This window comes from Bombus affinis, chromosome 5 (genome assembly GCF_024516045.1).
Source record: "Bombus affinis isolate iyBomAffi1 chromosome 5, iyBomAffi1.2, whole genome shotgun sequence".
Lineage (NCBI taxonomy): Eukaryota > Metazoa > Arthropoda > Insecta > Hymenoptera > Apidae > Bombus > Bombus affinis.
The window spans coordinates 6905438-6922641 of record NC_066348.1 but is presented as its reverse complement, the minus strand read 5'-3'; the positions used below and the strand labels follow the sequence as shown (position 1 = coordinate 6922641).

At 28.7% G+C, this 17204-nt stretch overlaps 4 protein-coding genes across 4 annotated transcripts; 2 read left to right on the top strand and 2 right to left on the bottom strand.

Annotated features, from left to right (window-relative positions):
• Positions 1-126: 126 nt before the first annotated feature.
• LOC126916505 (coenzyme Q-binding protein COQ10 homolog B, mitochondrial) lies at positions 127-1946 on the bottom strand. Its single transcript, XM_050722350.1, has 4 exons — positions 1810-1946; positions 1413-1690; positions 744-863; positions 127-648 (listed from the first exon to the last, which is right to left on the bottom strand). Exons 2-4 carry the CDS (start codon positions 1454-1456, stop codon positions 204-206), a joined length of 609 nt encoding a protein of 202 aa, XP_050578307.1. The 5' UTR covers positions 1457-1690; positions 1810-1946; the 3' UTR covers positions 127-203.
• LOC126916503 (uncharacterized) lies at positions 1945-3898 on the top strand. The gene is made up of 6 exons (XM_050722349.1): positions 1945-2093; positions 2685-2815; positions 2886-3029; positions 3117-3312; positions 3420-3644; positions 3708-3898. The coding sequence occupies exons 1-6, from the start codon at positions 2049-2051 to the stop codon at positions 3798-3800; spliced, it is 834 nt and encodes a 277-aa protein (XP_050578306.1). The 5' UTR covers positions 1945-2048; the 3' UTR covers positions 3801-3898.
• Positions 3899-4243: 345 nt separating this feature from the next.
• LOC126916493 (nitric oxide synthase, salivary gland) lies at positions 4244-11404 on the bottom strand. The gene is made up of 24 exons (XM_050722338.1): positions 11159-11404; positions 9765-9901; positions 9492-9654; positions 8911-9002; positions 8710-8851; positions 8498-8637; positions 8245-8419; positions 8074-8175; positions 7810-8004; positions 7495-7737; positions 7292-7396; positions 7156-7223; positions 6941-7084; positions 6703-6877; positions 6498-6627; positions 6364-6442; positions 6097-6290; positions 5849-6018; positions 5548-5758; positions 5380-5467; positions 5173-5297; positions 4965-5110; positions 4690-4881; positions 4244-4624 (listed from the first exon to the last, which is right to left on the bottom strand). The coding sequence occupies exons 1-24, from the start codon at positions 11264-11266 to the stop codon at positions 4517-4519; spliced, it is 3432 nt and encodes a 1143-aa protein (XP_050578295.1). The 5' UTR covers positions 11267-11404; the 3' UTR covers positions 4244-4516.
• On the top strand, positions 9834-17179 carry LOC126916495 (interaptin-like). Its single transcript, XM_050722340.1, has 15 exons — positions 9834-9923; positions 13464-13575; positions 13639-13737; positions 14029-14207; positions 14457-14620; positions 14697-14869; positions 14949-15009; positions 15080-15206; positions 15394-15536; positions 15609-15720; positions 15792-16073; positions 16145-16615; positions 16686-16736; positions 16808-16906; positions 16992-17179. Exons 2-15 carry the CDS (start codon positions 13479-13481, stop codon positions 17109-17111), a joined length of 2178 nt encoding a protein of 725 aa, XP_050578297.1. The 5' UTR covers positions 9834-9923; positions 13464-13478; the 3' UTR covers positions 17112-17179.
• Positions 17180-17204: the final 25 nt, after the last annotated feature.

The window sequence follows — 17204 nt, the reverse complement described above, 5'->3', positions numbered from 1 at the left end:
TACCAGATATGTATATTAGAATATATATTACTTCAAGTGTAAGTAGCTTCTTAAGAATATTATATATATAATATTATAGTTTATACAGTCTTGACTTGAGAAAAATTTACAAATCAGAAAAAGGAATACGTTTAAGGAGCGCTTTTATTTATAAATTATACAATATTGTCATTAATTATTTATTAGTTTAATATTATTCTACGTCATCTTTCTAATCGCACTGTTTTAATACATGGCCTTCCATATCTACGTTTAGCTTCATCAAGGAAGGCATTTTCCATTTGTCTCACAATTTCGTTAAAAAATAGATTCGACAAATGCGAATGAATTAGTGATTTAAATTCAAATGACAGAGAAAAATCAATGACGCAAGTTTGTGCATTATTTTTTAATCCCGGACTGAAAAGCCATAATGTATTTAAATGATTAAATAATCTACCATCTGTGCATTCAGCTTTTACGAAACGCGGCCGCTTTGTTGTCACTTTTGATGTATAACTTTCATTTATAGGTGGAAATCCTATTACTAAGTTCGCTTTGAGCATATCATCACTTTTGAATATAACGTCAGACTTTTTACAAAATGGTACAAAATCTTTATAATTTCGCACGTCAGCTACGACATCGTATATTTGTTCCATTGAGAACCTGCATATATAAAGAACTTCGTCATAATATTTTTTGTTCCTTCGTGAGGTACCGATGAATTTAAAATTGACAATTCTTAAACTGAGGAAACTCACCCTACTAATTTACGACCTTCATATTCTTTTGTTCTCGCAATCGTATATATTCTTCCTATATATTGTTTGCTAATTTTTTGCTTATTTTGAAGAACAGCATTTTCAAGCAATAAAATTGGTCTGAAAATGATATTGATACTTTTATCATAGAAATTAATTAGAAAATTTAAAAAAATTTCTTGATTATGCATTTAAATGAATCACCGAAAAAAATATTATTTTATTATTCTTTAATCATAAAAACAAATTTTATATTTTATTTTAACAATTATAACACATTGTTACTTACATACTATTATTAAAAGAATAGTTTTAAAATTATGAGAAAATATATATGCGATATATAAAATGATAATGACTATTGTTTAAGTTTCTAAAAATATAACAGTTATCGAAATATTTAGGAACGCTTGCAAGTGAAATGTACAAATATTAGTTAGGTTATGTATTATAATAATTTGTTTCATATTATAAATTTCCTTTTTTTATGATTATTATATTTAATATGTACTATATAATTTAGTATCTACGATTATTTTAAAAAATTATCTTAATAATGGTAATTTAGGAAATAGAATACACATATGAAACATAACCTAAATAAATGAGCAATATACAGTTTATACTGAATGGAGTATTTAAAATAAGTAGATACAAAAGATATGTTACCTATACATGATGGTACAAGTTGATAATTCCACTGCATATAACATACATTAATAAAATTTATATACACAGACATATATACATCATATTTTTATATGCATGAAAAAACTTCGAATGTTATCAATTTTTACAAATACATTTCGTTGGTTTTTGTCTAATTTTAAGCATTTCATCCAATTAAGATATATTTTATATTATCTATGTTTAAAAGTACGAATAAATTTTTTGAATTATTCAAAGTGAAATTACATAAATAACTGATAAGAAGCATATAGATACACCTAAAAATAATAGATGATATTTATAATTAAATGTCAATGAGTAGTATATAATGTATAACAAATTTAGTTAATATAATAAAATGAATCTATATTTTAATCTAGTATATTAATTATATTACACAAAATATATTTGGGAGTTGTGTAATGCAGATGTTATCAACAAATAAAATTTTTTTAATTTTAAGCAATTCTATTGAGTAACTCCTTGCGTGTCATTGACATTGATATGAAATTTGACAGTGGGTTAAAACAGATTTCTACTCAAGCAACGATCATAGAAAGGTTGGTACATCCTCACGTGCGTAGCTTACATAACACAGGTACCGCAAACGTCTTCATTCTAATTCATTTTTAAAAAATGGCTGGTATTACACCGCAGGCTTGCAAAAATGCACTTCGGCAAGTAAGTATCGATAAAACTCATATTGATAATTAAATAATCACACTTCCTTAGTTATAGATTCTTTTTCTTCTTATATTGCAAAGTGTTGTGCAAACCTACAATAAAACCTAACTTTATCGCATCACCGATGTCAATTCCATTGTTTTTTTCGTTTATATATTTTGACATTTATACTTAAACATTGAGAACAATGTCACAACAATGAGAACAATAATTAATTAAATAATGTTACGCGATGCTTTTGTCCGACCCATTATTTTGTTTTTTATTTAATTTAATGTAATAATAGGACAAACTGTCAGTATATAATTCTAGTTTCTTACTTTATTAATAAATAATTTTTTATTGTCGATAAATTCTTTATTGGCAAATATTCAAATAGAACGTATTCAATTAAATAAATATTCCGTTAAATGTATTATTATATTTGTGAGAAAATTTCGTAACTGTAATTGGCACGTAATCAATAGTATAAGATTAAATACATCTATCTAATTAAATCAAAAACGATAACACTATTTTATACACTAATTCATATTAACTAGCTGTTTTTATTTAAATTCACTATTATATTAGTCTTCATTGATTTAGGTTAGAAGATTTCATATTTCTGCAAATCAAAATGCTGCAGCCAAATTAAAAACCTTTGCTGTGTATCGTTGGAATCCAGATAAGCCAGATGAAAAGCCATATATGCAAGAATATAAAGTGGATTTAAACACGTAAGATTATTTAAAAATTTTTTTTATGATTATTATTATTAGTATTATTTTAATTCAAACTATGTTATAGCTGTGGCCCTATGATATTGGATGCATTAATTAAAATTAAAAATGAAATTGACCCAACTTTAACTTTCCGTCGTTCTTGCCGTGAAGGCATTTGTGGTTCTTGTGCTATGAACATTGGTGGTACAAATACATTGGCATGTATAAGGTATATGCTAATTACCTTCATTGAAAAATTTTCAATAATAACACAAAGTTAGATTTAAAATATAAACCCTGATTGGTGTTATTTCAGCAAAATTGATACCGATACAAATTCAACTAGTAAGATTTATCCTCTACCACATATGTATATCGTAAAAGACTTAGTGCCAGATCTAAATAACTTTTATAACCAGTATAAAAGTATACAACCATGGTTGCAACATGGTGATGGACAGGAAAGTGGTTCAAAGCAATATTTGCAGAGTGTTGAAGACCGTAAAAAATTGGTAATTAAATATTATAATTGTTAATGGAATTTTATATTTTTTATTCTAATGCAATAATGTGTAGTAATTAGTAATAGTGCAATAAAATATAATTTTTTGTGATATAGGATGGTCTCTATGAATGCATCTTATGTGCTTGCTGTAGTACCTCTTGCCCATCATATTGGTGGAATGGTGATAAGTACTTAGGACCTGCTGTGCTTATGCAGGCTTACAGATGGATTATTGATTCGCGTGATACCAAAGCAAAGGAACGTCTCGAAAAAATGCGAGACCCATTTTCAGTATATCGTTGTCACACTATTATGAATTGTACTCGTACTTGTCCAAAGGTAATTTTAAATGACCTAAAAAATATAATTCTTCAGTGTAAAATTAATATGTTTTTTTTAAAGGGTCTGAATCCTGGCAAAGCTATTGCAGAAATAAAGAAATTATTAGCCAATATTAGTGAGAAACAAAAACCTGGCATTGATGCTGCTGTATAAGTGAAAAATGAAAATGAAATTAGTCAATCATATGTACTTTTCGTTCATTATAATTAAATATGAAAATATGTTTGATTAAATGAAAACGAATAAACATAGTTAATTTAAATTATTTAATAAAATAATATATAGTTGAAGTCAAATTTTTCATAAACATCGAATGTGGTTTACTGTAAATAAAAATTCCTTCTGATATAAATGATTTTATTTGTATGCACTTCAACTATTGACTTTTATATAAATATGGAGGTGAAACATAATATATTGAAACTCATTGAATGAATGCAATAGAATATATTCAGTACATTATATTGCACGTTTTATGTCTTTCTAATAACGCATTATTGTTAATATGAATTTGTTGAAACATTGGTTAATTTCAAAATGAGCAAGATGTTATTTAGATATGTTTTTTTTCCTTTTTTTACTAAAAAACAAAGATATACTAATCTTGCTATTATTTAATTTAAATCTAAGTAATTCGTAGTACCATCAAAAATATACACGCATATAATACTAGAAACTTGTACATTATAATATTTATAATTATCATAAAACTATCGTAAATTATGTAACGGTACGACATGTTAGAGAATAAGGACATCTCAATATTTTTCCATTTAGTTTTTGCATAAGAATGCATGATATGCATAATTGAAAACTATCTACAAAATAGTTGAAAATTTTTCAAGGTTACATGTACATCACAATAAGATTTAAGGCTCTGCAGCCATTCTATTTCTTGCTGTTTCCCTCGATCGATTATGTACTTCTGCTGTTCTTAAAGTAATACCAAATATGTCTTCGTGATAACGATTTTCATCCTAAAAAACAATTATATAAGTAATTGAAATCGAATATTTAGTAATAAAATTGTGATATGGCTTACGCGTAATGATAACATATACGCCTCGACCTGTTTATCAGTCATTTCACCACGAGTCTGTATAATATGTTTCAAAGTTTGATAAACATCTTCTGCCATTGTACAATCGCCACAAACATAAAAATGACCTCCTTCGTACACCAACATATCATAAATTTGTGAAGCTTCTGCTTGAATTAAATCTTGTACGTATGTCTGTTAAAATTAATATAATTATAATATTTCAAATACTACAAAGTAATGTTACAAATTGTTTAAAAAACATTTTAAATTGCAACCTTTTTCAATCCAGGTTCTCGTGAAAGAGCTAAGAAAACTTTATCTAAAACGCCAACCTTTACCATTTCTTCCTTTTCTTGTCTGTACAAATCTAAGCTTCTTTGACGACAACCAAAAAATAACCAGACATTTCCGTACTCAAGATCTACAAATTTTGTATTCCATATTTATTTTAAGAATATTATAATATGTCATAAACTATGATACCTGGTTGATATTTCATTTGTGCGAGGCGATGATGCCAGAAACCACGGAAGGGAGCAATTCCAGTTCCCGGACCGACTAGTATCATTGGTGCTTTTGGTTCGATTGGCATATAAAAGTTAGGTGCACTAAATATAAAAAGAAATATATCATATTTTACATCTGCTAAAATTATATTAATAAAAGTTGATTTTACAAATATGAACTTACCTACGTACAAATACATATAAAGGTTCTCCATCTGATATTTCACGTAGATAATTAGAACAAACTCCATAATGAACTGGCCCAGAACCGCCTAATTTTTTACAAATAATTATATTTTTAAGCAAAATAAGGTCTCTAGATAATTCAGGAATTGTATGTAAAATTAGATACCTTGTGTTTTATATTGTACAACAGCGACGGTAAGATGTATTTGTCCTTGATGTACATCCGGAGAAGAAGAAATACTATAAAATCTCGGTTGTAAAGGAGTTAAATGGAGTAATAATAAGGGCGCAAAAGGTTTCACGGATGGAAATTCATCTAATACTTCTACTAAATTGGGGAACTTCCAATGTCTCCAATCCTCATATGCTGCTGGATCCTATATTTAAAAAGAAGAAAAGATTTTCCAGATTTTTTCATGCTTTTGGTAATTAAATTTTTTTAAATTGAAGATTAATATAATATTTACAGAAGCTAAAAGGTTGAGTTGAGCTTGTTCTTTTGGATTTGTAGCAATCGACGCAAAGTATCTAAGAAGGTTTGGGGTTGGTGGTATTGTGATATCTAAAAATCTTTTCAGTAATATTCTCAAGGAATTAGGAAGATATCTATCATGTGCCATCCATGTTTTCACGATTCCTAAGTAACAAAGAAAAAGAAATTTATTACTACTGAACAATAACGAGACTTAATATTTTCAATAATGTTAATGCTAACCATTCGGTGTGTGGGATTGCTTCTGTATTTGCAATTCAATCGGTGTATTTGGATCAAAGGGAGTTTGTACTCGTTCCAAAATTGCTTCTACCAATTCTGATCTATTACATGCGAAAACTCCCAAATGATCACCAGGTTTATATTGTATTTCCATACCTGCTATATCATCGAGTTCCAGAAGTAATGTAGTTCCACTATAAAAAACAAGATCGTGAAGTCAAAGCTCATTGTATAATTATAAAATTATTATTTAAAATATATCATTACCTCGACGAATCACCGCTTAAATTTGTTTTTCGGAACATATTACAAGTAGTCACGTTTCTATTGTGACATTTGCTTAAAGCTGAAATATTACAATTATAAAATTTATAATTTATAAACAGTTATGGATAACATACCTTTTCCAATTAGTTGTGGTTCAGCTTCTACAAACCGAACAGTAGCTGCCGACAAAGCTTCTGAGCCTAAAGATAAAGCAACTTCAAGTAAAGTATCATCGTCATCTAAGCAGAAAGTTTCACACGCAACCTGGAATTATTATGAGGAATGCTTAAAAGTTACTGCATAATAATGTATAAAAGATTATAGTAATAGGATACAAACAGCGAAAGTATCGGCTGCCCATTTCCGAAACGTTTGTTCCTGTCCACACATTTCATCTCCTTGTGCCAATTTCAACAGTCGTTCTCCGCCTAATTCGCCTAACAAGTTATCCACATAGCGACCAAATGCGCAAAAGTTTGGATATGCTGATGATCCCAATGCGAAAACAGCAAATCTATGAAAGGGAATATAAGCTTCGTTTCACATTTATAAATTAATTTTAAATAAATATTTATACCTGACGTTGCTCAAAGGACCAAAAGTGTCTTCCGTTTGAGAATCTGTAGTAGAACCACGAAGTGAATCCAGTCTATCCAGTTTCTTCGAATTGCTTACTTCTGTCTGACTATTTGCTTTAATGAATGATTTTGAGGTCGCTAGGCTGAAATTACGGTATAAATCATTGTGATTAAATTTAAGAATTTCATTTTATTATTTTAAGTGTATAAATACCTTATCTTATTGCCACTGTTAATGTACGTTTCATTCATTTTCATTGCGTACAAATTTTGTGCGAAAGCCTAGAAGATAAAATATATATGAAACCATAATTTGTTTCAATTTTTTTATACAAAAGATATAAATTTACTTCGCCATTTTCTGGGGGATCACCGTTCCCAAAGGTGGATGTTATAACCAGTAATAAAGCTTCGTGTTCTATGTTACTGATATCATAATCCGACATACAGAGTACCTAAAATTGATAGCTTCAAGTATTTTTCAGACGTTATTTCTTTAAAATGAACTTACTGAAACTGAAAGTTTTGTGATATTTAATTAAATAATGAATACCTGGGAGTGAAAAGCATGTCCTAATAATTCGCTAAGTTTCTCAGCGTACATCTGTGAGGTGCCAGTTTCCGTAGCAAATAATACTGTAGCTTTTATTCTTCGAGATAAAGCTCTTCCAAATAATTTAGATGTAAATTTTACTGCTCTTGCAATTTGCTTAAAATGAAACTTTCGCCTTGGCTTTTTAGATGTTGATTTTTTATCCCGACCCTTTTTCCAAACATGTGTCTTCCAAGCAGGTTCCTATTATTTTACAGTAAAGAAATATAATAAATATACAATAGAGATGTGGTAAATAACTTATTCAATAAAAACCTGAGCATCATACGATGGCTTCAAATAATACAGGGCCATCTCCTGATGAAACACAGGTGTAGCTGATCCTGATATCGGTGGTACGATCCAGAGCCAATCGGCTGGACATCCATTTCTTAATCGCATCTCATTTTCGTAATGTTTCATGAAAGATTCCGAAGCGGTATGGTGATCCACAATTGTCACATTTTTCATCTAAAAGATTTATTATTAATTTTTATAAAAAATGTTGAATATTATTATCGATAATTTATATATACATACTTGAAAACTATACAAAACAGCAACATTAGCTTCTATCATGGCTTTGTCTTTCCATAATGAAGTGGATGTTCTTGTATCTAATCCCATATGAGTTGCAATTGTCTAAAAATAAAATTTATTTTAGCACATTTCTCTAGAAGAATGAATATTAAAATTCCGTAAAATATTTACTTCTAGTAAATTATATCGTTGAACATCGCATAAATCCCTCGACCCAATTTCAGTGCTCATGTACCACCCATTGAATGGTGCGGCTGTAAACTCCAGACCTCCGCAATCGAATACCATTCCAGATACGGCAGGAACTGCGAACCATTTTAATTCTAATTTCTCAAACCAATCGTATCTAGAATAGAACAAGTAAAAATTATTTGACATTAATAAATTTTACAAAAATACATTAATAACAAATAAAAATATTTACGTTGGATGACTAAGAGGTACTTCAAGAACAAGTTCGCTTGGAATATCGAAATAATCAGGATCATGGCCGTTTGCCGACAATACCAACGGCAATATGTCAAAACGAGTGCGTGCACTTCTCCAACCTAGTTTCATGCATAGCTGTAAAAACAGTAAGTTGATTGATAATTTTAAATTAGAAATAGAAAAGACAATTAGAATTAATCAGCTTACTTCGGTGAACTCAACGTTCGCAGGATCACCAATTATGGTACCGTCTGGATTTTTATATCCCGCATAACTTATTAGTTGTTGATTCCACACTCTATAATCGTGTTTTCCATCTGTACGTTGCGGAAATATAGTTATCGCAGACCTAAAAATAATAAAAATAAATAGTACGCATTCCATGGAAAATTTTTTCAATTGAATTACCTAATGTTTCCTTTGTTCGTACTGTATTTAATGTGATTGCACAAAGCTTCAAACATGCCGCTGGTAGTCGTAACGTAACGACAATCAAACACCTATAATAAATGAATATCTACATATGTATGAGAATTCGTGGAATGTCATTCTAGTCTGTTATTAATTTTATACGTGAATTGAAAAAAATTGCATAATGTAGAGAAGATGCAAATTCATATTTTTATGGATATAATTGAAAAGCGGATTCTGAATTTAATTCATTAAATACTATAACTATATAAATATTTTGGATAGTTTACGCATTTTAATATATCTTTGCTTATTTTTAACTTTATAAATTATGCGTATTCTGTATATTTTTGTACCTTTAAATTTTTCATAAATACATAAAAATCCGATGTCTAGTTGTAATTCTCTATTTACTCCCAGGTTCTATATCGTTAATTATTATATATTCAGCTTTGTATTAGTAGAAACGATCTTGAACTTGATAGAAGAAGTTTCCTAAACTTATACTGACTATATCTTTAATTCTTCAAACAAAAGTTTTGATTGATCAGGACATATTGACACATATTGTCACGTACTTGTAATTTAGACCATTGAATACGACCGATGCATCTTGTGGCATTACGCCACGCTAGTTTCGCTCCGAAAACTAATTCAGTTTCAGTTAATTGATAAGTGCTAGTAGCCATAACTTCCTTTTGCACGCTTTCCCAACGAATACGATGTGCTTCGCTGTTTAATCTATTTTTTAAAGGAAAAATATTACTTAACAACTTGAATATCATAAATGTCATCGTATAAAATATGCTATAAAATATAGAAATATAAAATATGTTTTGAATGCATTGTACCTTCTGATGGAAGAAAAATATTGTTCGAGAAAATCTTTCGCATGCACAAGAGTCTCTTCTCTCGAACGGGCTTCTGTTCCATGAATCGGTAGTTGCATAACGCTACCGAGACACACTTGACCAGAGCATAATGTTTTCTGAAGAAAGTAACAAAATTAAGTAAGTATTAAATTTTTTCTAAAAATTGGAAGTTTTTTAATCGTTTACTTAGGTCGTTATAAGTAGTAAAAAAAGAATATTATTAATTAAAAATAACAACTTCACGTCTAAATCAGATTATTATTATTATTATTACACTAATCGCATCGTATATTCAAATCAGTTTAATCTCTAATCAGTTATTTACCAGTTTCATATAAATTGGATCCTCGAGAAAAATATTATGTTTCGTTTATTTGAATTATTTCAAAACTCGATCTCCCGACTGTTTTGAGCAGCATAATTACATTACATATACTTCGGTTCATAAATATTAGGACATTTGCTAATTTTGTACACTGTAATGATTAATCTAGATTGTTAGAAAAATAATTAATCGGTTAGAACTTTGTATTTGTATAAAATAACATTATTATCTAAAACACATAAAAAGATTGTAGAGAGAAAATTATAGAGAGATAGTAGAAGAAAACTATTCGTAAAAATTTTATTTTTGCCATCTATACAATTCTTTGTTCTAAAACACACAGAAAGAATTTTGATGAATTCAATAGCTAAAAAAATAACTTATGAAATCATCTCCAACTGTATATGTATATAATATTAACTATAATAATATTAACTATAATTCTAAATATATATATATATATATATATAATATTACATATAACCGTTATTAATATAATTATAATATAATCGAAAACCTAGTAATATGAACATCTAAATAGTAACTAAAACAGTAACTAAGACATATGATGAATATAAATAAAGATAACATTTAAATTTACTATATGAAACTTGAAGTCGAAAAAGTATGAATTCGTTACGGTCTAACGAAGTTCTAAACGAGGATTAATAGATTACTAATGATCTGTCAGTTTTCCTTATTCTCCTGTAAGTGTTCTAATACTTATGAACGAATGTAAGTATACATATATCCGCGCAACTAGTGGACCACCGAACTCTCGTTTTTCGATAGTATTGACTCGCTCTGTTACAAATTCGCCCACACTCGCAGTCTTATTTGAACTCTCATGTTATTCGCTACCGTGCAATTTCCAACGTCAAATATAGCCCGAAATTTCCAAATAAAAAATTCCCCAATATAGATACATTAAAGAAAGTAACCTACAAAACACGCAAATAAAAAATTAAAGAAGCAGAAGGGAATTAAAAGGAGAAAGCAGAAATAAAAATTATTTATGCTTGTAAAGTGTCTCTTTCGTTATATGTACCTCCGCATTTCCAGCATGCAGGGAGTCAAAAGCCTCGGTTTTGTAGATGAGGTTACGCAGTTTCGTCGGTTTCTTCTGACAAGCACCCGTTGTCTCGTGCTCCTTCATCTCGACGTTATGATTTTTTTGCTTGACAAAAAGTGCCCCTGACTCACCTGTCACCGCTCTGCTTGTATATTAGGCTGCCGCGGCACGTATACTGGCTCTACTTCCTTTCGCGAGCATCCCCGTGAGAAGGGAGAGATATTTAGCCCCTTCCAACCAGCAGTACCTCAGACTCCGTGAAATCTCACATGCGCTATGGAGCTGCGCCATTGATTTACCGCGCCAATATGTTTCAGCAAACACTCTGCTATCATACATTTCTTTTTCAATATTTTAGCCTCAAACATTTTTCCGTTACGTTTATGAGAAATTATTTTATAATATATCAGAAATGTCTTGAAATTTAACTTTATCTATTGATGTAATGATACGTATGAATGAGTAAGTAGTCAATATTTTAGTTCTCAATATTTTTCTGCTATGTATATTTATAAAACAGTTATTTTATAATATATTGGACCTGTTTTGAAATTTAACTTTATCTGTTGGTTTAATGATATGTATAAATAAGTAAGAATGTTTTAAATGATAGGTATCGTATACGAGTTATAATACTGTCCTGATCGTTTGCCACAGGTTAGGATGAAATGAAGAGTAAGGGAAGTAAGAGAGAAAACAAGAAATATCGCAAAATATCTTTATTGAAAAAAAAATTAATGAATGAAAAAAATGATTAGTGAAAGATTAATATTTATTTTTATTTATGTTTTGTTCCGCTAAAGAATGCATATTCCCTCTTTTTAACAAATGTATTAAATCTTTAAAGAGCTATCTTGTAGAGATATTTTGAACATTATAATCATTGATGATGTGATAGTTCCACAGTCCCAGTTCTCACAAACAAAAATGTCTTATAAAATGGAAAATCACGAAAAATGGACATTCCTCACTTTTCTCCTTATACTTCAAATGTGATCACTTAGCAAGAAAGAGATTATTTAGTCAAAATAAACAATATGAAAAATATATATATATACAGGAATGATTTATTATTGATATCTATTCATTTTACATATAGCTAAATTCAGAGACTCATTTCAAAAAACCAATTTCAAGAAGTTGTTGAAAAATTATTGTTATCCAATACGTTAATCACTAATACTACAATATTAGATATACATTATTAAAGAACTCCTAGTATAGACTCTCCTTTGTTAATTGACAAGGTTTAGTCCTGACACGTAGTCGATTATTAAGGGGCTATTGTTACATGGACCATAAAAATGCGCATTCGATTTAACGCATGGTTACCTATTCGAATGGTCGATGATTAATCTCGTATATCATAAAATTTTTATTGATATATGTTCCGACTGTAACACGTGCGTTCAGTAACTAATTGAACAGAATTATGATGAATATAAAAATAGAAAGACGGGGAAATTTTACTTACTATTGAGATGTTGAAATAAATGATATAAGCGGTATAAATGAAGAATAAGGAAACAGTATATGCATATTTGTTAGATTTGATATTTAAATTGTCTATTACTTGAATTTCGTGTATTTTCAGAATTTATTAGCTTTATGCATTTAGAAGAACATATAAATGGTAAAAATGTATAAGATTAATTAATAAAATTACGAATGTTAATTTTTGTATTGTTCAATTATATAAAAATTAACATTTTTTTGCGAATATAATAGTACATATTTTATCATAGACCTAAAAGTTAAAATAATTTTTGCATTTACAACGTTTACTATTTAAACTCTACAAATAGAGAAAAGATTATTTTTAAAAAGTGTGTTCTTAAATAATTTGTCTTCCCCTAGAAAACACGATCAAATTACATGTATATATATATAATGTTTTACTTTATTGTTATTAGAAGATGTTAGTATTTCATGTAATATCGATTAAAGTTTAATGCACAGGATATCGATAGTGCTTGTACTTACTTACGTAGTAAGGTCCGAAATTAATCAGCCTACTTATAGGGCCGTTTCTACTACCGTTTGTTGTTTCATATCTATTTTTAGAAAAAATTTATCATATTTTTTACAATCAAATAATAATCTTTGTGGAAAAATAATTTTATTGATAGAAATATTTATCTCCATATAGACAAACAATTTTGTATAATATAATTATTTTGATTTAATGATATTTATATAATATCATTATTACAGGAATTCTTTTGTTAATACGTAAAGTTTGTCACATTGTCGGTTAATTTTTGTTTACGTTCTAATTCAGTCACGATCGCAATAAATGCAAAAGATGCAGCAAGAGGAAGAGAGTCGCAGATTTGAATTCGCATCTTGCAACATAACTCCAAAAAATTTACAAAGAACGCCACGAGATGCTGGTAAGCTCTAGCTACCTATATTTCGATTTGTGAACAATAAATGAAGTTGTAATTGTTTTATAGGATCTGAAAGGAAAGATATACTGTCGGAAGTTAAACGTAGGATTCACTCTACTCCTCAAAATAGTCCAAATAGACATCCAAAAACTCCCCAAAGTAGCGGTATAATATTTTCATTATAATAAATTTATAGTTAGACTTTCATGCATTTATACGAAATATAAAGGTATACAGAAGATATATAGAATACATAATATATGTAAAATGTCCAAAGTAAAGTACTCGTTGTAATTTTTAATAGATGAACCAAGTCTTTGTTTAAGCTCTATTCGTTTAGCCTAATTTATAAAAATATAAATTTGCACAATTATCCGTGATCTATTCATAATATTATATAAAAGTAACATAAATCATTTTAGCTAAATACTAAATGTATGAAATGTTTTACCGTAGGGTCTTTTAGAAAAGACGTGAAATTGCACTTAGAATGCACAAAGCGAAAGATTCCGTCTCCTCATAAGGAGAGCCTCGAAAAGATTCGGAAAACATCTCCAAGCGGAAAATTCGTCAATACCTTAATAGGACAGTGGTACAAACTTACGGGTGTTCGAACAGCATTGCCCCAAACAGTAGTAACTATAATTTTTGTTCTATCGTCCATTCTTTATTCATGCATCTATATCAAGCATTTAAAGACAATGGAACAACAAAATTCAAAAAGAAAACAAGTTTATAATCTAAAAATATTATAAAACAATGGAGATTTATTAAACGGGCGATATTACTTTCAAAATTGTTCTATTGTCTTTTATTTTACTAAAAAGTCATTATTGAAAAGTATTGAATAAAGTTTGATTATTGAACAAATGTTAAATAAACAGACACAAGAAAATTCCATCACAGAAGAAATGAGGCGAATGTATGGAATTGAAGAACGGAAGATTCAGAAGTTGCAGAAGAAGCTGCAAAGTGCTGAAGAAACTATATCTTCACTTTCTGCATCTCACGAGGCCGAGCTGCGAGCTAAAGAGGACATTTTGCAACAGTAATATATTTGTCATAGATTATTTATACATTTCTTGCAGTTAAAGAATGATTACTATAGAAGTATTAATGTTTAGATTGAACAGCGATTGGGAATCAATTACTAATTATTATGATGAAATATCGGAGAGCCTGAAGGGGTTTCAGCAACACAAGGATAATTTATCAAAGTTATATAACGACGTCATTATTACACAACAGTCAACGGTGAAGAAGCTACAACAGGAATTAAGTACTATGAAATTGAAAGGTACATAGATACGTAAATTTCACTAGAACCTTTGTTTAAATGTATTTGTTTTAATTTTGGTTAATATATTTTTGTATAGATGATGCACAGAGAAATATTGTTAGTACAATTGAAAACAAACTAAAGGATCAAGAGAAAAGGTACTTAGGAAAAATTTATCAGTGACTTATTATACAAGTAATGATCAACTTCTGTCTAATTCATTATTAGGATACATGGAATGATGATTGCTGAGACCGAATTGAAAAAACAATTCGAAGATATGAAGGATAAATCAATTTCAGAAAAAAATTATTTGCACAATGTTCATGCAGAAGAAAAAGTAGAATTAATGAAGGTCACAAATATAATATTTTTGATCTCTACAGTTTTCTTCCTTTTTACTTTAATTTTCTTATTTTGAGTAGAAAGACGTGTACAATCTTGACTCCTCCGAAGGAAGGAAAATATTTTACTTGTTTTATCACCATTGTTATCATAGATGTAATAAACGTGTGAAATATTGTAAGCGATTATGATTCCAGAAGCAAGAAAATCTCACGTCGATGAATCAAGAACTGCAAGTGCAATTACAGAAGATTACGGAAGAAAAACAAGACCTAAGTACCGCGTTAGCTGAAAAAGACGATAAAATTATAAAATTGCAGGAGGAGATCTCTACATACAAGTAAACGTTTTGTGAATTTAGATTAATTAAATACATATTTTAAACTCTATTACTTTATTGGTTTTGCGACAGAAATAAAATCGGAGATTTGCTTTATCGCAACACAGAATTAAGTTCAAAATATGAAACATCATTCGGAAAGGAAGGAGAACTATCAAAACAATTGCAATTGAAAACAGAAGAAGTATAGTGATTTTATGATTTCCTTTAAATGTTCTTTTATATATAATAAATACATTCTACGCCCCACAATAGGTCGAGAAATTACAAGAAAATTTAAATACGAGACAAGAACTAGAATCTAGTTTAGCTCAAGATCTTGAGATAATTGACAATAAATACCGTAACGTGCAAAATGATTTCATAAATGTAGAAAATGAATTAAAGGAGACACAAGTTCGTAATTTAAATCTTGAACAGTCTTTACATATTATGAAACGTGATAATGAACATAAGATAGTAGAATTGAATAGAAAAATTGAATTCTTAGAAAGAGAAAAAGAACGAATGATTTTAGAGAAGCATTCAAAAATACAGGTATAATTTTAAGAAATAATTAAAAGTTGTACATTTACAAATAGACACTCAAATTCATTTCTTGCATATAGGAACTGGAGCACGCTTATAACTTATTAAAAGAGAAACACGAAGGAGAAATAACATCCTTAAAACAAAAATATGATGTTAAATTAACAGAAATGACGAAAACAGTAACTACACAACATTGTGCCTTTTTAAAATTAAATGAAGCTTTAAACAAAAAAAACAAAGATAATCAAAATAAACAAACAAATTCTGATCAATGTACAATAGCAAATCGTAACAAACTGCTAGAAAACTTGGGAGCAAGAATGCAACCACTAGTAGAATCTAACGATAATGTAATTGAAACAAGAATTAAAGAAATAGAAAGCCAAACGCAAACAAGTCAAGTTCGTGAAATGAAAGAGCAACAATTTCAAGACCAAGAAAATGGAGATAGGTCGAAAGCTACATCTAAAGATAAAAACGAAATGTCGGATCTGGAACAAGATATATATAACTTTAGTGATATAGAAGTTAACAATGAATCACAAACTGTAAGTTATACATATAACATGTTAACTTTGTGTGTATAAATGAATTTATATTGAATTTATATAATTATAGGTATTGTCACAAAATAGGAAACTCCGATTCCAGTTAAATTCTCCAACAAAGGTGAAATTTATTGTTTAGTATTACTCTTTTTAATAATACAAGATAAAGCAAAAATAATACTATTTTTATAGATTGTTGAATATACAGAAAACTATTCTAATTTCTCTCAAGATAAAAATATAACGCAATCGAATATAAAAATAAAGAAACAGCAGGAGAAAAAAAATGAAGTAATATTTTCAGATAAGTTTTCTTTGAAACTCCATATATTTTATATCTGATTAATAAAATTAAGATATTATGTTATATAAATAGGATAAAAATAATTCGATGGTGAAAAAAAGAATATTTAAAACTCGTGGCACTGGATTACGGCAATATGGAACTACGAAAAATCTTCAATATGGAACTCTTGGAAAAATTTCTAAAAAATAAAATTTTATATAATATTATCATTAGAATTATTACATATACATTATTATTACATACATATATTATTATTACATATATATATATATTATTATTACA